This window comes from Amphiura filiformis, chromosome 9 (genome assembly GCF_039555335.1).
Source record: "Amphiura filiformis chromosome 9, Afil_fr2py, whole genome shotgun sequence".
NCBI lineage: Eukaryota > Metazoa > Echinodermata > Ophiuroidea > Amphilepidida > Amphiuridae > Amphiura > Amphiura filiformis.
The window spans coordinates 40,357,775-40,380,029 of NC_092636.1; the positions used below are offsets into that span (position 1 = coordinate 40,357,775).

At 36.1% G+C, this 22,255-nt stretch overlaps 1 protein-coding gene across 2 annotated transcripts in view; it reads right to left on the reverse strand.

Annotated features, from left to right (window-relative positions):
* The window catches only part of LOC140160995 (spartin-like), a 37,905-nt gene that overhangs the window by 10,240 nt on the left and 5,410 nt on the right, over positions 1-22,255 (reverse strand). For both annotated transcript variants that reach the window (XM_072184360.1, XM_072184361.1), the window contains exons 2-6: positions 16,566-17,355; positions 15,682-15,941; positions 14,525-14,703; positions 13,691-13,865; positions 1,905-1,995 (exon numbers count right to left, since the gene is read on the reverse strand). In XM_072184360.1, the coding sequence (XP_072040461.1) occupies positions 1,905-1,995; positions 13,691-13,865; positions 14,525-14,703; positions 15,682-15,941; positions 16,566-17,320 (1,460 nt within the window). In that variant the 5' untranslated portion in view covers positions 17,321-17,355. The remainder of the gene's footprint in view (positions 1-1,904; positions 1,996-13,690; positions 13,866-14,524; positions 14,704-15,681; positions 15,942-16,565; positions 17,356-22,255) is intronic.

Genomic DNA, 22,255 nt, shown 5'->3' on the forward strand with positions numbered 1-22,255 from the left:
ACTCATTAACAACAATAAATTAAGCAAGTTTTCAAAGTATGACTTGTAGAATGAACTTTTGCAAAACACCCAAGTGTTAGCTTCGACCAACAATACCCTTTATACCCTTGATACTTATATCTAGGTTAAATGTGTAACTTAATGCACATTGAACTCAACATTACACAAGAGGCACATGTAGCAAAAATACGACACAATATGGTCAACATTTAGTGGAACATATGAAAAACATATAATAAAAGACATACAAAGTATTTGTTTATAAATGGGATTTTTCAACAATCAAATACCCTAGTGAGAAAATTCTGGGTGTGTTGGATGTTATTTTGGCATGTTTATACATTATTTTTTAGTATATGTTAAATACTTAAATTTTACTGCATTTTTACTTGAGATGAAATGCATTCAATTGTGTATCTGTTTGGCATGCAATCTGAGTTTATTCCGTTTGGGATCAAATGCTGGCGTGATCCATAAATAGCCTTAAGACTAAATGGCCATTTATACTCTCACTTCTGTTAGGATGTTAAGTGCTGGATATTTTTTTGAAGTATCAGTTTCTGAAAATCAGGATAAAAATTCATGTAAAGAGACAGGTTTTCAAATTTATGTAACAAAATTGCACTCCTCAAACCAAGACCCAGTGTCCTTTTGAAGGAGGAATTTGGAGAGCAAGAGTAATATTTTTAATAGAAAGCTACATCACAATATTGCACTTACTTTGACAATGGGATGCAACAGATCATTATTTTGATGTATACTTTTAGTCCAGTCAAAGTGGGTTTTGACTCACCACTAATTGCAACAGAATTTTTTTCACTCGTATGAAAATCAGAGGTGTCCCCTGAACAGCATACAAAAAGTATACTTGGTGGAAAGGTAGTTTTTGGCGGGAAAAGGTCACACAGGGGTCAAATTTCAAAATTGCTCCAATCATTTTAAAAACTATACCAAATTATTCCTCTTTCCACCAAGTATATTTTAGTATATTTTTGGTATGATGTTCAGGGGACATCTCTAAAATGTATAAAAGTGAAAACAATTCTGTTGCAATTAGTGGTGAGTGACTAGATTAGATTGACAGGACTATTTGCAGTGATACAATGGGGCCAAATTATAGGCAGTGGAGCTACAAAATTCTAAATGTGTCTAACTTTGAGCTAAAGAGCTACACTCAAAATCCAATCAAAATTTTCATAATATTGGTCACATGGGATTAAAAAATAAATGTACTCATTATTTTTGTGTGTATTTCATAAGGAGGTTTATTTATCAACAAGTAATAGTATAAACCTACATGTAAGTCTCTACATGTAGGTCGAGTACTATAATTAGAGAATAAAGGTATTGTTTTTAGCCACTGGAGTGCATCTAACGTCTCATATAACACGGGCGACATCATTATTGTAAGTAAAACAACAAGGCAACACCAAAAATAATGATGTAGCCTGTGTTATGAGATGATAGATCCACAACAGCGGCTAAAGACAATACCTTAAACACTTCAATTCAAATAAGAAATATCATAAGTATTACAAATTTTTAATCAAATTAAATCCTACATTTTACAAGGAACTACCTATAGACTTAAAATCGATCAGTCCCGTTGTTGGTATGCGACTCAGATTGGTTCAAATAGCAAGTATGCGTATCGCGTTGATGCACACACGCTGACCAGTGTGATATCATGTCATATCACACCGGTAAGAACCAAGATTACAGGAACGTTATAAAGTGTTTAAGAATTGACCTAATTGGCACTCTTCCCCTCCCTACCAAAACTTAAACTTCGTCAGCAGAGACAATCATGGCCACTAACCTATATAGAAGGATAAAAAACTTTCAATGTTTTGAAAATACAAGTTATTAAATGGTATTGTGCAAATTACAGTCAAGCTACTTACTTGTGTTGTACGACTTCAACAGTTGCATTTGATATACTCTTGGCTAACAATTTGGCTGCACTCTCCAAGCTCAAGTAAACTGTACCAAATCCTGTATTCCACAAAACAAAGTAAAATATAGGGCAAATTGTTACTCAAGAGTCTAATCCTTGACATACATATCAAGCAGGGAAAGTGTGTCTAATAAAACATCTGAAAATATTTACATTAACTTTATCCATATGTCCAGGGGCTACTTCTGGTCACTTATTGGTTTTCTCTCTCCAATACGTGACTGTTTTTAGAGAACAAAATGCATGTCAATGACAAACCAAAATTGTTGTTGTTTATGTGGGTAGTTTTTGGTATTTAAAAGAGTGCGTATGCACAATAACCTTTGGGTTTTGGGACTACTTTAGTCCACCCCTTAAATTAGGCCTATATATTATTTAGTGAGGCTAAATTGCTGACGTGATTCTACTTGACGTATCTTTTGGTCTGTTACAAGTCATCTTTAATTCATGTCTGAAGAAAAAAGCAATAACAGAATTTCCTGTTGTGAAATTATCTCTGATCCCATTTGTCATTAGGTCAGAAGAGTAAAAATTGACCAGATTTAAAAAAAAAGGAACAAATAATTTTCCAGGAACCTTGTGCATTTGAATGTAATCATGCCAACACTATATTGGCCACAGATTATGCCTTGCCATTCAACTAACTGTCTCTTGATCTATATAGAGTCTAGATGACAAAGGTTGAGTACAAAACTCACAACAACACCCGAGTAAATTTGCAGAATGGGACTATCCCATATGGACTTGGGGATTTCCCCCTATATAAAACCCTCTCAAGTCAATAACATGGCTACAATTTGGTTTAGTATTTTTGCTTGAAAAGTCACGTCCACTAACGTAATGTTTTCAATAACAATATATAAATAGAGTATTCTATTTCTATATTAATAAAGCATTATTTGATTTACAACTGTTGAAGCCAGGAGGTTCCAGATGCAACATAGCGAGTTTGCAAAAAGTAAGTTCCTGCATTATATTTACGTTTACAACTACAGGGTGATTTAAAATGAACTGTACCCAACTTTACCCAATTTTTGTTATATATTTGCGGAGATTATACATATCAAAAATACTATCATAGAAAGCAGTGATAAGTGTTCTGTAGTAGAAATTTTGAATTTTGATAATAAGTGGTTTTAGTCAGAAGATATCGCATTTTCAAGTTATCATCCCATTTTTAGACCAACACACAGAACAAAGTTTATCAGTGGTCTCTACCGCAGTAACAAAATGCATCTACCATGACTACATACATGTACAGCAAAACCAAGACAAATTAAAATTTGCATTATTAAATCAATAATATTCAATTACAATGTCAGGTTTGCAAAGATTACATGTTAAATAATACATGTAGAACGAAGGACCCGTTGACTTGAAATTGTAGAGGGAAATTTGAATTCAAATAGAAATGGTGCTGGTGCAATATCCATATACTCATATATTTTTTCACCAATAATAGGAAACATAGCCTACTACCCTATTATATACGTCTAGCCCTCTTCTTTTGTTCCATTATCTATTGTATTTCTTTTGTTCAAAGTCTGGTCAACTGTCGATTATATCAAGTAATGTGGACAGGTCAAGATCGATAATCTGGACAGGTCAAGATAATCTTGGTCAGGTCAAGATAATCTTGGTCAGGTCAAGATAATCTTGGTCAGGTCAAGATAATCTTGGTCAGGTCAAGATAATCTTGGTCAGGTCAAGATAATCTTGGTCAGGTCAATAAATTTTGAACAAGAGAAGTACATGTTCATATTTAGAAACACTGGCCACATTATTTGACTTTTTGGACATTTCAACAAACTTAAAATGCATCAAAGTTTAATATATTTTACACGATTATTATGCAAGTTTATGCATATTAGATTTAAATGAAGATGGTAAACAATACTTATGTGTATTGAATGACACCAAGAACACCTTTATTGAATAATGCAAATTAGTTTGTATTATGTCTTAAAGCCTGTATAATTAGGACGAGGATGTCAATCTACCTTTGTCCCCCTCTCCCAACTAACGCAGATTCCGACAAAGTAGGTAACAAAACAAGAGCCATGAGGTCTTACAAATTAAGTTCAACCAAGGATATTTTGCACCTAAAATGCAGTACATTACAGGCCACAAGACTAGATGTAGAAAAACTACAACAATCTGCGGCCTAACCCCAACCAAAAAGGTCGAGGAAGGTACCCAGGAATATGCGTTGATTTGGTTCAGGACATTTGTTCTATAAGTATATTAAAGATAAATATAAATTCTATGGTGTTAAATGAGTTACCGCCATGTCTAGGTAAAACACACCCACTTTGACCTTTGAACTATTTACATATTCATTATTAATATTACGAATATGTATAATCGAGTGGTACATGACCACAAGTGAATTGAATAGAATCTCCGGTTAAAATCAATGTTGTATTGATTTAATTAAATCACTTTCAATTGACACTAGATAAGAAGCTATAAGACTCGTAGACTCAAACGCAGGACACACGGAAAGAATATTACACTGTCTCGGTGTGTTTTTATTTTTGGAAAACCCTAAACTTACACAAGATAATCATATCAGTAGGTATGTCACAGTGGCTGCACAATAATTCTGCTACACTGTGCATGCAAGCATAACAGTGAATTGAAAAGGGCGCGCTTCAAATTTGGCCAATTTTAGAAAACATCCATGTCGATAAATGAATTTCTTCATATGCTTCATTTATCCAAATTGTTTAAATTTTTAATATATGGTGTGTGAAGCCTTTCCGAGGCTAACATCCGTCCTTAAATAAAAAATTGTTTTGTTTGAGAGCTACTGCCTGTTTTTATGGATTTTTGAAGATCGCTCATAAATCAGTAAATATAGGCCTATTGAAGTCAAGGAACTACCACCATTTAGCTGAAATACTAATCTTTCTTAGCATGTAAATTAATTCCGTCGACAACGAATGAAACACTTCCCTAAAACTAGTTGAAGCAAAACATTAATCAATGATATTTTTAGGGAGTAATTTTCCAAACCACAATAGCTCTAAGCCATTGTGTGTGTCCAAGGCCATACTATTTTTGTATACGCGGTACAGTAAAATGACTTTTGCTTTTACCGATTATCCTCCCATGTTAATCCATATGACTAAAGTTAATTTAAAGTCTCTTTGCAACTGAATTTTAATTTTTACTTTTCGGACTTGGCTTTGAGTAATGGTGACACATACCATGTTTACAGTAAAAATGAAAATTATATTCCAGACACCGTCAAAATGTCAATTTTTTATTTTTTGTATTGTTTTTAAATAATTAACTGCAGTTCATTTATTCAACCTCATAACAGGATCATACTTAAAAATTTATGATGAATGAACAGACGTACATTAAATATTGAAAAAAACCTAAAATTACTCATGCCTAATTTGCATAATAATATCATAAATACATAATTAGCTGTAATTACCTAATTTGCATAATTAATTACTTTTTGTGTATTTTTTGTTATCAATTGAAAGAACTTTGTATACATATGTGTGCAAAAAAAACCGCACCTTTATATCATGTACGTTTTTCCATGGCATCAATTTTGCATATTAATTAGCTGAACTTAGTCATTTTTTGAGATTTAATTTGTCTGCAGATTGGCCGAAATTGCTAAAATAGTATATTTGGTTAATTTCTTATAATTATTCAATGATAGATTTTTTAATTTTGTTTTCTGTAACGAAGTCAGGAAAGATATGCATTTAACATGTGATATTTAAATTAACGCTGCTTTTTCAAGCAAGCGTCCAAATATACCTTCAAAATCTTAAAATGTGCCAATTTTGTCATTACAGCCATTTGTGGCAGGATTTCATTCCATCTACGAGCATCTTTAAATTGACACTACGTCACAATGCATCGACCGATTTCAAGTCTGTTTTTTGATTTTTGATGCTTTAATAAAGCTCAATAATGTAGGAACATTAAATAACATGTTTCTGCTGCGATTATTTTTGAGGTGATATGCCTAATATCAGCTTTTCCAGTTTGTCTTTTGGAAAATGAATAAACCATAACAACAAATTCGTTTATTTTGGCTCACCGTATATGACAGCGTTCAAGCTTTGACTTACGTTTGGCGGACACGCGTGTGAAAAAAGTATTTAGGGGTGACAACAATAAAAATTCTTGATTGTTTATATGTTTCCAAGGGTAAAATATCATCTAGTTTCAGATTTTGGCACTTAAAACTCCCTATCTTTTATAGATTTCAAGAAAAATTAAATTTTATGTCAGATTTTGGCCAAAAATAGCCGTTTTGGGGTGACAAAAATTTTGACTTGCAGATTTCCTATGAGTGTATGAACATGAAAACTATCAAATAGTGCCTAATTTTCTATGCTACTTGTGTAACAAGGGTACAATTGTGATATTAAAAGCATTGAATGGGATCCATATATTTCTTTATTTTTGTAGCAGGGGTAGAAACTTGAGGGTTCGGGTGACAATTGATTTAGAAAAAAATACAATATTCGCATCATTTTCGATTTGAAAAGGCCATATCTCCACAATGGTATGAGCTATAGGGATGCTTTAAGTGTTTGTTTGCTCATTATTTCAATAGCTAAATGGTGATATAACAAACAAGTAATCTAGATATACAGAAAAGAAAAAAAAGAAAAATGCTACCCCCACCCCTAAGGATTTTGAGGTCGTGAAAAAAGTCACGGATTTTGCATAAAAAATAAGTCCTTCAAAACTGGGAGGTTTGAGGCTAAACAAAAGACATGTTGCCCTTACCAATGCTTCCCTCTAGAGCAACATGTTTTTTGTTTAGCCCTTAGTATCCCCATTTTGAAGGACTTATTTTTTTTGCACCAATTTTCGCTCAAATTTGAAGACTTCAGGCAGAAATATGCCTGTACAGTGCTATGGGGAAAATTTTCAAGTTGATAATTGTGCATTTGTTATGTCAGATTCAGTTTCTACACAAAATTTCACCCTAGAAAATGTTCCTTTAAGTAGGATATCTTTCACTTTAAGTTCTCACCATTCTGTCCACCAAACGTAAGTCAAAGCTTGAACGCTGTCATATGTAAGATAAGCGGTTCAAAACAGACCATTACCATAGATAATCGGTGTCTTGTTGAGGTATGGTTCGAATGTTAGTCGCTGGAAGGCTCGACCCTTGGGTCTCGCCTTCGGCGACTAACATGCTCACCATACCTCAACAAGACACCGATATCTATGGTAATGGTCTGTTTCTCACCTTTATCTACTACACAGCTTGCAATATAAAATTATTTAAATGTCGGTAAGTATTTAATTTTAATTGTATTATTTGTTTATCAATTCATCTTTTTTTCTTAATATTTTTAAATAAACGTACGTTATTCATGTTGAACTGAAAGTGTCTGAGGGCAGTTGAGTGAGCAAAATGCTGTAGAACAGATAGTTTGAATAAAACATTCGTCCGTGTGCAACATCGTTTTTGGTGTGTTTTCTGTAAGAATGTACTTTTCTTCAAAACCATTAGAGGTAAAGACATGATTTTTTCACCAATAATAGGAAACATACTATCCTATTTACAGCTTACAAAAACACATTATTTAAATGTCGGTAAGTAGTTTATTTTAATTTTTGAAGTTGGGTACAGTTCATTTTAAATCACCCTGTATTGTATGGCCAAGAACATCCAATCATTGACAGTCTAAATTGGCTCTACAATCACAATAAAAGGTATTACAATAATGTGATCCCTGCGCGGGGCCTTGGAATGATCCATGTGACATGTTAACATTATTTTACCTCAATTTAACGTTTGAAGTGTTTATATAGGGTCACTATAAGGGAGTATTATGAGTTAGACCTGCAAGTTTTTATGGGTCGGACGAGCAAGCTAGAAGAAAGCATACTTGGGCCGTGTTCTTTACATCATCGTCCCCTGGAATTACTGAAGAATGAAAAGGTCATATTCATAAACCAGATAATTGAGATGAGCTTCACGACCGCCTGCCGTGAGAATCGATCTTGGTACTCAATGCTATTGTTATAATTGGTAATAGTCCAGTGACGATCAATGTAATTGGTGACCAAACTAATTGGCCACTTGAGCAAAGCACTTGAAATTGGTCACCGCAAATTACTGTTTGAATGCACGATCGATCTCGGAGGTCATGCTTCTCCGTCCAGATCTTTAAATTTCATCGGGTAGCTAAGCTTGTTTCGTCCCGGGCAGCTCTATTGGCTCCCTAAGCAAAATTTGTGCAAATATTTTACTTCAAAATCTGTGACTGTCCCTTTAAGTACTGTCTGTGCAGTCACTGCATGAAAAAGTGTAAAAAGTCATCTCAACATAAATTGGGCTATTCCAATTGATATCCTTACACCACCTATGGAAGACATGACCTTAATCTCTGACACAAGGAGTGTGAATTTCAAATGGATTACCTGAATGGGTGCCTCCATTTGAAATCTATACCCTCTGTGTGGGAGATTAAGGTCATGTCTTCCATAGGGGTGATGGATTTCAACTGGAATAGCCCAACAACAGGCGTGCAGTTTGTTCCTTGGGTATCTATTATATTCTATTTTTTTCAACTATAGTAATGTTTTGAATGACAAATGTCCAGTATGACTTTCGAAATATGGTAAATAATTAAAGGCCAGGATACAAAGGAGGTTTATATGTGGTGTGATCAAGCAAATTCAGTCTGAAGTCAAACATGTTCAATTCTCAGTTTCTTATAGGATTGTAAATTTTGCTAAACTACATTTTACAGAAAACACCATTGAATTTAGACATCTAGTTCAACAGATATGAGCAGATAAAGAGTTTCCAAAACAATAGGAAACAAAGGGAAATACTTCCCCTGTTTGGCTATATCTCAAAATCAATATTTCCAACATCCGACTGATTTTGCTTGATCACATCACATAATGGTGCTCTAATTTTCATAATATTTGAAACAAATTGTTAAATTTGCTCAGAAATAGAACAGTTTATACTTTGTGTGATGTAAATTGACAAATGACAGTAATTGCTATCTGTTTGTTGTTTTTACTGATCTGTTTACCCATTAAAAATACAGGTGGTGTAATTTGGCCCCCCATGCGCAAAACACAGAGGCTTTTAATATACAGCACCCATTTTTTCATGGCCCAAAGCATTGTGGGATATTCTTAATTTGACACTATTTTGCTCAAGTTATAACCAGGGAAGTGTGTTTCATTTTCTCTTCTTGTAAACATGCACTATAACAGTAAGGCTTTGGCACCTCTTTTGGACAAGACTTTAGAATCACTTGGGACCACTTTTATAAAGTACCTCCCTCCTCTGGTTAAAATCTTCAAACTCAAAGTATAAACAATTCTTGACAAGTTGATATGCATGAAAGGACATAAAAGATACAAGATGGCAGGATGACCAAACCACCAATCCCTTGCAAATCTCTGGTGTCTGGTCACATTTACACCATTGAGAAGTGAATTAACTACTCAAAATGTATTAGCATCTGGCAATCTTGATTTGTTTTCCTGTGTCATGGGATATCAGTACTTATGGTAGTGCAAGTGTTCTGTTGCCTAAACATTACTGAATGTAATAACACTCACCCGATTTGTAAATGTTACTGCTGTTTTTGAAAAATGATATTTTACATATGTCTGAACGTTATAATATTGTAGTTGTCAGGACATAAAAGAGCAGCACTTACGGGATCTATGTCAACAAAGCCATGTTTATTATGAAGTTGTGAAAAATAAGTTTGCCCGAATTTAACCTTACAGCTGGATTCATCATGTATTTGCCATTCTAAATATAGATACTTTTATATACTTTAGACCAATAATTTAGCAGTTATGAGGCTCAGAAGTTTTCATAATTCCAGATTCACCCTGGAATCAATACTGTCACAGCTGATTGGTATGAGCACTAAATAAACACAGTTAAGACTTAATGAACTTGCAGGAAGTTTCTAAATTAACGTCCAATAAAGAACTTGGGGAAAGTTTTAATTGTTATTAGATTAAGAGCATTTGAATGCTCAAAACATAGAAATAAATGTAAATGTAGATATTTATATAGCGCTTTATGCCGTAAACAGCCTCAAAGCGCTTTACATTTATTCCGCCGTTATTAGAATATGTCGGAACCACGTTTGCAGCCTACAATTGGCGCAGGGTTCATCAGCACAACGACTGTGACTACCCGTAACAGCTTCCCACTACACCTGGGTGGGGTGAGGCAAGCGAGGCAAAGCGCCTTGCCCAAGGGCGCAACACGGTGGTGGGACGGGGACTCGAACCAACGCACGTCGAGCAAGCTTTCAGATTATGAGTCCAAGGCCGTAACTACTGAGCCACCATGTCCTTGCATTTTGTGTATTGGGCAATGCAAATTTTGATCATAAAAAAACCCCAAATGACCTTGTGCATTGATTTGTGTAAAATGTTGGAATGTCATCATCTGACATGAAAACACTTCAAGTGACCTAAGGGTTCCCTATGTACACAATATTTGGTTCATCCATGTTTGCACTTTGACTCTGGGGACCCTCATTCTGCAGCTGCATTCTTATTGGCACTTCAGGTCTCTCCACCAGCTTCCAAACATCGTATTGCTTCTAGCCAACCAGATTGTATACCTTGCTCTTAAGCCTGTTTGTCATTGACTGCATTTCGTGATTATGCTCTTGAGGGTCTCGTTGGTGAACCCTCTGGACTCAACTACCATGTGACAATACCTTAAAATGTATGAGGTCAGTGTATTGACACTTCTTTCTGCTGTTGGATTGTGCAAAGTTCTCATCTGCTGGGACTGTCAGTTATATCACAACAAACATTTTCTCTGAGATGGAATATATACTGACAGCGTTATTCCAGTTGAAATCCACATCCCCTATGGAAGACCTGTCCTTAATCTTCCACACAGGGAGTGTGAATTTCAAATTTCAATGGCTGACTCCGAGTGAAATGTGCACTCCCTGTATATGAAATTAAGGTGACATCTAAATTTCTTCCATAAGGGGCGTGTAAATTTAAACTGGAACAGCCCACTGTCACTATAATTGCTGGTAAGAACATTGCATGGTCTTCATCCCAAATATTCAAGGATAATAAAAGTAAATTTCATCTTCAACACTGGATATAAATATTAGTCAAAAGTTTATCAATAAACAGTCAGGTAATGCAGATAATATTATTACTTGGTTACATATGGCTACAACTTTATGGTCAAAAAATGAAGTGCGCAAACATCCTAAATGTCATCTTTTTATTGGAGAATTATTTCTGTAAGTTTTATTTTCACATGTAACCTCCTTAGAAACTAATGTAACCATAATAAGTGGGATTTGAAGATCATCTCCCCGGAAGTACTGACACAAAAATAAATTTAACAAAATAAGATCAAATAAGATAGACAGCATCTCGCATCTTGGATTTTAATGCACCTACAGGAAACAGACATGTTATTTTTTGGCCTTGTGTTATATTGGTCATAATAAATACACTTTTCTATTTTTGTAGATATAAAGTGATATTTGGCCATAGGTAATGGACAATTTAAACTCAATCTATGGAAGAAACGATAACAGCAAATTCTAAATCCGGATCTAGATTGTATTATACACTTCATACATATTTTTCTGTCATCTGATCGTTTAAATGGGGGACGGGGTCACATGACATTTGTTAAATCCACATGTACCATTTCCTGATTTCAAGGCAAAACAAAAAAAATTGAACTTTCGGCACTGGGTGATAGTACCGCTCCTAAACCTACTATAATGAAAGACAAAGATAAAAACAATTTATCGCGTCTGATGTCACTGTCAATTACGATCCTTGATTGGTTTACACAGGTTAATCAGCGCGTAAAAGGAAGACCGATCTATATGGTGATGATCGGAGAAAAGGAATAGCAGCAAATGGCGAAAAATTACGTATTTTTACAAGGAAAAAAGCAGCTTTTCTAGGCATTGTGGACATGGTGCCTTCGCCAAAGAAAGTTTCCTACTATAAAGACCTAACTTTTGAGATGGTTTGCATGTCGAAAGGTGCAAAATTAACAATAAGGCACCCGCTTATAAATCCGCGTTCAGCAAGTCATCATCACGACACTTGTAAACAAACCGTGCTCGAATTTGATTGACAGGTGCCGTCAGACGTGATAAATTGTCTTTATCTTTGTCTTTCATTATATCACCCTGCCATAGATCATGAGATACTCTTACACAGTCTAACTCTAATTATTTCGATGTGTAGCGTAATTATAATGTAAATAATAATGTGTATGAGGAAGGTTGGTGGAAGAGATGGTTACTGCACATCTCAAACCACAACACAAATCATGGCCGACTCGCAGAATGAAATTCCACTGCAGTATATAATCGACCAGTAATTCTAGTTTAGCCTGGTAACTGATGAGGATTTGTTTGGAATTATAGGAGAAGATAGTTCTGACACCAAAAAGCAAATCAAATTTGCAAAAAGTGACTTCAATGCGAGCAATATTTGGAGGCAAACAGGCTACTCGTCTCACGGCCGAAGTTGGAGAGGTTGCAACATGTTCATGGTAAGCTTGTGTGGGTAAGCTTTAGTCTTCCAACCGTATGTGCTGCATGGATGTGTGTTGAATCAACAAAACAATGCAAGCAAGGCCTAGCCATGACTAGGCCTAGCTAGGCCTATGTCGCATGGCATTAAAGTGCAACTTTTTCCCTCAACCTGATGGTCTTGGGAAATATTAGACCCATGGTCTCAAGATCACCTCAGGGAAATAGTTCTTACCATCTAACTCATTAGCAGTCTATATTTGCATACTTACACACACACATTTAAGCACACACCCCACCAAGGACTGACATTTCAGATTTACACACAAATCTGAAAATTAAAGCCATTTTTGTGCATAATGTTTACACATGTCATGCATAAACTTAATTAGAATCAGGCATATTTGTTGTGTATGTAGGACATCAGCAATTTTGAATTTATGTCGCATTTCTAAATCCGCTTAAGATTACTAGTACCACAATTAAGCAGTCAAGATATTAAGTGAGGTTTCTTTAATTTTTACCTCATTATTTTGACCTAAAATGATCAGAAATCCTTTCTGAGAGTTTGAACTTATACAGTATGTATTATAAGGGTTGGCAAAGAATAGCAAAATTAAAATTTAACTGAAATCGTACATTATGGGTAAGGCAACCAAGGACTGCCAATTCACTTTTATACACACCTGACAAGTAATTGCCATACCACGGACCCGGCATTATACCCCTCTATGCTAAATTCATTCTAAAGATATGTAGTTTCCCTTAGGGGCAGTGCAATAATATGAGCCCTAGGGAGGGTAAAATTGGGGGGGAGCATTTTTGGCAAGCCGAGAGGGGGGGGGCAAGCAATTTTGGCACACATTCATAAATAAAACATGCTAAAAAGGCTTAGGAAAACGGTACGGAAACGCTTAAATATGCAAATTTTCCTGGACACGGCTTCTTGATCCAAAGTAGCATAAGAAAGCATCATATATCATAACCCTCATAACCCTAAGTCCCCTCTTGGATAGTTAAAACTTAACTATGTCCACGGCAAGAAAAACCCCTCAAAAGTTTGTGTCCGCAGTTAGATAGTGACCAATCCAATGATGTACTGTATTGTTGTTCATGTTTGCGGATGGTTATAAATAATTGTGAGGGGTGTGTGAGGGGTAAAGGGTGTTAGGTAGGTGTATCTCTTTTTCCTACCAAATCATCTCACCTTGTAGGCTGCTAGCAGCAACTTCCACAGCACCATCAACAGTCTTGCTTAGTTTGCCATCAGGCGTATCCTTGGCTTTCAACCACTTGTCACCTTGTTCTCTTATCACAGGTGCCAGTTCTTCACCAAGACGTTTGGTACAGTAGCACACACCATCCACTACCACTTTACTCACCTAAAAGGAGAAAAAACTGTGTTTGTGATTCTCTTTGATTTTGTGTTACCGATAATCATCTCAGACATTTATGCATCCAAATACCTGGATTATGTTATGTAATATGCAACAAGACTTTAATTAATTTTTATTAGCTCAAACTGTAAGCACATACATAATGAAAATTGTTCAAGAAATAAAGACACAACGATTCAAACACCCAAGGAAGATGCAATTTATCAAAAGCTAAAGTTTGCTCCATTGCATGCCTTATTGACATGTACACAAATCATTTTCAATCAAGAGAACTAACACAGTGATTTCATTGATTAGCATATATTAAAACTAGCGTCATGCTTTCATTGATTAGAACACAAAAGTGCAACTTTTTATTTCGTTTCCTCCTTAGGTTTTAGATCACCATTTCTTTAATTCTCAACCAATTTCAACAAATATGGTTTTAAATCAAAGCCAATGAGTACAGGTATTGGCTGCATGTTTTAAATTTGACATATTTGTCTTTGTTTAGAATATACAACGGTGAACATAACTGGTACCTAAATTCTTTGGCTTAAAATTGAAAAAACCTGATTTGACCCAAATTAAAGGTATAAGTTTCATGAAATCTCACAGAGCCCCCTTGAGTCTAATCACATTGGGGATCACATAAATACACCTACTTTGACAGCTACTCCAGTAGCCTTTCTGGCACAAAGCACACCTGTCTGGTATTTCTCATCAATTTCAGCAGCTTTCTCATTGGACTGTACATTCTTCTTCAGATGATCTTTGCCTTTTTCTATTAGATATCCAGCACCTTCAGCACCTTTGCCAAGACCCCAACTCAGCCACTCAGCACCTTGTTGGCAAGAAAAGAGAATTATTGGTGAACAGTGTTAGAAATAAGGCACCATTTGTAAAGGCTATTCAAACTCTTAGGTTTGGGAATCTACAGGCCCGAACTAAAATTTTAAAATTAACACTAATTTAGCATTTTGCATTTATTTATAGCAATATTGGAAATATGTAAAAGCAAAAAAATTCACCGGCCACATGGGGCCCTTATGTCTCAACATCTATGTCCCTCATTAATTTTAACAAGGATTTTTGCCCTAAGGACTCTGCCTTATTTTATTCTTTTAATACTGACCTAAGTATGCTGGCTGCTGAACATTATCTTCAGACTACTGGACTAAATTTGTGATCATGTATCTTTTTCTCTTCAGAGATACATTGTACAATCATATTGCTGATCATTAACATTTAGTTTGACATTTTCCATCTGTTCCCTCTAAACTGGTACAATTTCTCACAACAATACATACATGAGGGTATGCAATATGACGTCACTCATGACAGAGTCATCCTCATTTAAATAAAATTATGTTTTCCATAAGGTACCATGGGGTAATTTGTATGATAATACGATAAAACAGGTGATAGGTATTCATGGTTGTGGAATCGATCTGGAGACCTGTCCCTCTTGTCATCTTAAGCTATCTTAGAACTGTCTCCAACATGGATGCCATTTCAATTGTTATACCCTGGTTGGTTTATTGCATAATATACTAGCAGGCCCGTAGCCAGGATTTTTGTGGGGGTGCTGATTTTGAAAAAGTGGACTTTTTCCAAGAGGGGCAATTTTGTGAAAAGTTCACTTTCTTCTCCAAATTTGCACCTTTTTTGATCAATAAAGCTTTAAAAAATTTGGCAGGGGCACCCCTGGCAACAGGCCTGTATAACACTAGTCTATATGGAATCTAAGTTCTCCCATTTAAACTACTGGTTGATGACAGTTCAGTGCATTGCAATGAAAGTGGAAGTGAAAAATACATACCAACAGAGATTCCTTTTGCAATTTTGGTGCTAGTGCCCACTTGCTTGGCTTCCTCCTCTTCTTCTTCTGGTGATTTCTCATCAGATCTGGGTTGCTCTGCTTGACGTGCTGCCGGTGGAACCTGTCTCTGTTGAGGTCTGGGTCGTTCTTGAGGTCTGGGAGGGGGTGTCGCTGTTGCTGTGTATCTGGGTGGGGCTTCCCCTTCTTCTCGCAAAGCTGTCAAGCTGCCAATTGTTTGTTTGAATGATTGGAGTGTATTTCTGCAAAATGTAATATAATATACACATGTTAATTCACATAACAATAGCATGTCTTCAGCTTTGAAAAATGTATACCTTAAAATTGATACCAGGATATTTGAGTTGAAATAAAACGTCACATTTGTTGACTTGATTTCTTCTGCCAGTCAGCTCACCAATGTATCAGATCACTCACCAAATAGTGCCCATCTCTGCAGTTGCTAAATTAAGTGCACATCTATGCAGTGGGTAAATTAAGTCGAATCGAGATTGGATGGAAATTCATATTAGACCAGCAATATTATTTAAATGTTTCAATTGTGTCTATAATAATCACATAAAAAAAACCAGCATCCCCAGCTATTAAAGCAGGGGAAAGTTGTAAAACAATTCAACAAATTTTGTACATGACATGATCTGATCCACATAGGCCAAAGAGGCAAATTGCAAAAAATTATTTATTACAATCACCACACTGTCTTACACATTAAAACCAAGTCAGCTTGCTGAACTTACATTCCATTGTATGTTATGAGCTGTTGTGTGTCAGTTTTCTAATGCAGGCTAATTTTTTGGTGTTTTGCACTTTTTTATCCTGTATCTCAATTTCACATTGCCATCTTTGGATCCCATCATACATCTTACCTGTCTGTTTGAGGTGCAAACATCACTCCAACACTGGAGCCTGGTGCTCCTGTTAAATCTGGAAACATATAGGCACCTTCTCTACTTCTCAGAGCTGGCGATTCTCCTGGCACCAAAGGATATAACCAATCCCCAACTTGCATGAACGCAGGTGGCTGGTTCGCTTCCCGCACCTGTCTCTCATTGGTGAATTTATAGATTCGTAAAGGACCTGGTGAACTGGGAGCGCTAACATGGCCTTGAGGGTTTATAAAGAAAATCTGAGCACCGCCTTCCAAATGGAAGATCTCCCTGGCATCAGCTTGCGCCTCTTGATACGAAGGTGGCTCTTCGGCTTCCAAGTCATCATGGAGTTGCATGTTGATTTCATCTTCACTTGGTGCCCTGCCATTGCTTTGGCTTGTTCTGTTGCCAATTTCAGCTTCAAGAGCTTCCAGTCTTGCCTTCATCTGGACGGCAGCTTTCTTCATCTTCTTCTGCATCGCACGGGCTTGATTCCATTCCTCTCCATTACACTGTGGCCCTTCACATTGTATTTCTAGTCCCTTCATTAAATTTTGCACTCCTTGAACGTAAGCTTGGAGAGCTTCCTCCCTCTTGCCATGTTCATCACAGTTGAGGGCATGATTTATGTCTTTGAAAGCATTGTCATGATGTCGTTTCAGAGATGATAATGATGATGATTGGGCTTGGCTACTATGGTTACCATTGGTGTTGGACACTCTAGGTCTTGCAGTTTCCTGACATTCAGCCATGATCACTGGATGTAGCACCTATACATGTATGTACACTGTAGGGAAATAAAATATTACAAAAAGGGAAATAGTTTACAAATCTAAAGTATCAGAAAGTGTTTCCAAATCCAATAAGTGTGGGGATCCCTGGACTTTTTTGTTTTGTGTAAAAGGAAACTTGCTTTTTAGTTCAGCACTTTTGTTGATGCCCTCTGGAGTCTGGACCATGGGGATAGGAATTTGCATAAATTACTATCAATGCTACAAATAAACCGAGGGTTTCCTATGTTTTTATTGTTGCTATACTTCCACAAAAAATGTGACTGAAAAGACTTTGAAAGAACATTGAACCTTTCCTTTTACTCCACACTGTAGGGTCATCTGCACAGAGGCCGATGCTAATATATACCGCCAAGCAACCGCTGGGCCATGATGATGAAAACCAGGGCATATAAGCGGTATTGCATCGCATTTTGCTACACAATCTAGCCAAATTGCTATGCATGCAATCACATTAAACTAACGCCATTGCTATACATAACTATTGCTATAAAAATAAAACTCTTCATTAAATTGTGGAATACATCAAAACAGATGTATTCCACAAGCTAATGAAGAATTTGGCTGGAAATTTGATTACATGGGTTTATTACTCAGAAAATCAAAATTGCAAATGAGAAACATGCAATAATGACTTAGGCAGTTTGGTTATGAGGGTGACGATATTTAAATGTTTCCGTACTGTTTTCCTAAGCCTTTTTAGAGCGTTTTATTTAAAAGGTGCTCCATGAATGTGTGCCAAAAATCGCTTGCACCTCTCGCTTGCCCCCCTTCGGCTCGCCAAATATTTCTTGCCCCCCCCTCTAATTTTGCCCCCCCCGGCTCATAATTATTGCACAGTCCCTTAGCCTAGTGGTTCCGTCCTCACCATTATTAAGGCCAAGACATACTATTGCACAAACCAGGGCACCCGGAAGCAGCCTTACTGAACTCAAGTCACAGTTTCAAAGGTTCACCCTGCATTCATAAAAGTACTCACATGTTCAGTTTTGTGATATGATCCTTAAAAAAAATCATAATCATAAATTGTATGTTTTGAAAAGCTAATTGCCCTTTTTAGTAGACCCAATTTGTAGAACAAGGCCATATCAGCACATATTTGAACTCTTTGAACCCCCGATGGGCTATATTATGTCTGGTAAATGTTTTAAAGGTCAAATTAGGACAGACAATTTTATTCAAATGACGGGCAACCCTCAATTTCTAGCTAAGACCCTGTTTCAGACCTTTGTTATACTATAGAGAAGTCAGTGGAAATCATAGTGATGGAGGTGCGAGTACCTAGGGTTACTGCTCATCCGCATCGTGTTCAATCAATGTATGCACCGTAACCGTTATTGGCGTTAGCATCTGCTAAACTTGGCAGAGTAAGGTCCAGATGTTCTATTGAACAGTGTGTTAACACTGTCCTATCAGCAGAAAGATACAAACAGCAATCATCTCATCTAGCAGTTCCAATAATTGAAACTCCTGGCTCCGACCGGGAGTTCCAACAGGTGCTGTGTATGTGTTTGTATGCGTTTAATGTGCTTTCACACACTTTATAGCCGTCGGCACGAAGAAATCATTGCTCCAAAAATGATTGCAAATTACACATTTGTAATCATTTTTCACCACAAAATATGATATGAACACACAGATGAGCAATGTATGAATATATCATGTATATGGAGAGGTCAAACAGGTTGTTAATTATTGTCAATACATGTGTAAAAGAATCAGGGTCCGAAAAAGGAGGAGGCGTGGGCCAGGATTTTTAAGTCCCTCTGGATATTAATAAAAATAAATAAACAGTGCAAATATTCGCACTCTATAAATTGGCTAGTTTTAGCGTGGTTTTACACCAAAACATTTTCGTGCACGTAGACAAATAAACAAAGATAAATCCAAAATGTAAACAGTGTCCTCTGAAGTAAACTTTTGGATCACTTCAAAGCTTCAAATATTTTGAACAGACATTAAGATAAACAAACAAAACAAACCTTTTCTTTCCACAAACAAGACAAAAGTATATATCACAAGTTCATATCACAAATAAAAGCTATTTATAGTCCGATTTTTCAGTCAAAAGTCAGTATAAAAATGAATTCTGTATATTTTATAGTTCAGCATGTTATTAACTGGTCTCTGGCATATATTTATAGTGGCGAAGATGAAAATCGTGAAACAAATGTCCTCCAGACCGAATAGAGTTTTTAGATTCTGATGATACACGCCAGGTTCAGGTTCACGATGATAGTCATTTGCCTTAGAAGAAATATAATTGCACGGAGTACGAGAGGAGATGGGCATCCCAGATGGCGGAGTTGATATGTCCAAATTCGGGTGTTGTGATGAATCCATGGGCCTACCTGTACACTTGTTCTACAGCTGGGGTGGGTGAAGTGCTTACATGTAGAACTTCAACTGGTGAACTTGATATTGAGAGTTGTATATTTTTGCACACTGATGATCCATTTAGGGAATTGTTTTGGCATGTTTAGTGGGTAATTTACTACCAGTGACACAATTGCCATCACATCCAGTTATATTTACTGCTTCTGAAGTCCTTCCTGAAACACTGATAATGTCAAAGACAATAATTTCACCTTGTCCAACCCTGGCACGCTTGTGTCTAGGGTTCGCTTTCGCAATTCCTGATTTATGAATAAAAATGTCTTCTGCATTGTCTGTTCTGGTAACAAATCCACCCTTTAGTCACGTTAAACCATTTCACAGTTCCCTCAACATTTGTTGCAATTATTGGTACAGGTGTATTATCAGGTGAGGTAGAAACATTTGAAGTCGAAGAAACATTCACTGTCTTTGGATTCTTGCATTTGCAAGGCTGCTGATGCACAAGTTTATTTTCCAGTTCTTTAACTTTGCTTTCCAGTTGCTGCAATCTCTTTAATAAAGTCTCCATTGTAAAACTGATGGTGATATAAAACGATACACTTGGTGATAAAATGAAGAATAATACAGATGACACAGAGCTATTTGTTGACAACAATATATTTATTTCATATGAAAAGTCCTAAAGCAAAATGGTGGAGGTGGTCTAGCAAGGAGCTGGCATGTTGGAGACCAGAGCTAGACTGACAAACATACCATGTCAAAAATAAAGGGAGCATTATGCTAATTATTAAATCTCTACTACAAATTTTATTATCACCAAAACATATAATAACCATAGGCACTGAGTGGCATTGACCTTGTTAAAGAGATGGGTGACCTATGCAAATAAGAGCAACATGAGACTAGAAAGTGGAAAGGTCAACTCCCATTACATAATCAGTTTCCAGGCAGAGAACATGAGATAGGCACATGTCTTAAAGCATGACTGGGGTCAAATTGATGTAAACAAACCTTGACTGAACTTGGAACAACTCATGCATTTTTGAGGAAAGAAACACAAATAATTTGCAACACAAGTAAACTTCCAAAATGAAAACAACATTTGTCACTTCCAACACATTTATGAGGAAGTATACCTTAATTAAAGATGACACAAAATAATAGATAAATTAAGCTGCATAGGTCACCCATCTCTTTAACCTTAATAAAAAGTTTCTAAATTTAGAAATGTTGTCACTTTGTAGAACATTTTTAAGTCCTACTATAATCATGATGTCTTTCAAAATGACATATCCAAACAACAAAACTAATAAACTTTCAAAATATCAAAACAAACAATGCATAATCAAAATTCTGCTGATTGCTATTAATTAAATAAATTGGTTGTGTACACAATTAGATCAATATTTTTAATGATCCTCAACCAAAAACAATCATAAACAATTAGGCTCATTTTGGTGACACCTAAACAGAACAGATTTCAGCCAAACAAAATAATATTAATTAGTGACCAAAGTTGATGACCTTACGAATTTACAGTAAGGGCGCATACTACCAAAAACTTTTCAGGGCACATAACACTATAATAACATAAAAATAATACACATTAAGAAACAGCTGATCGTTAACAATGCCGGGTTTTACATGATTGTAGAAATGATGGATTTGACACCATGCGAAAAGATAAATAAACAAGAAAATTTGGAAAGCTCAAGACATGTCCTTTAGCAGCCCTATTAATTTTGCAGGCAGAGATCATAAGATTTTTCAGGCAGACCACACAGAAAATGACCAAGTTTAATGATTGGCGGAGCATACTTCTCCCTAAACACAGGCTAGTCCTCTTTAAAAATCATACTGCAGTCACACTCATGCAGTTCCTTAATTTGTTATCTAAATTAACCGTCAAAATTCCGTGCGAAAAAATACCCTATTTTTGTCTTAATTACTCGGCCCAAATTTTGTTACAGAGCCCCCATCGAAGACGATGCCGCCCGGCATAAAAAGGCTGACTGACACCAACAAAAAAGGGACAAAATTTGGGCTGCTACACATCATGTAACTTAAAAAAATGGGTTAAACAAAACAAGCGTTAACGATCAGTGTAATGACATAATAATAATGATAACAGCACCAACCAGTACACAATAATAAATGAGCATATAAATTTCTACATATTTCCAAAGGTATAAAAACGATGAAAACAATGTCACTTTACACATTTTGCCACCCATCCCACACAACAAAACAATATACTATCCAAAAAAACCTCATCCCACTCCTGACACCATTTTGTAAAAGAATCAGGGTCCGAAAAAGGAGGAGGCGTGGGCCAGGATTTTTAAGTCCCTCTGGATATTAATAAAAATAAATAAACAGTGCAAATATTCGCACTCTATTTTGTCTTAATTACTCGGCCCAAATTTTGTTACACATGTATTATAATATTTTGCGACATTTTTTTATAATGAAAACAATTAACACTGAAGACACCATATGTCACCTGCTACAACTTGAGAATAAGTCCTCAAACGTACAAAATTGGTAGAACTTACTATA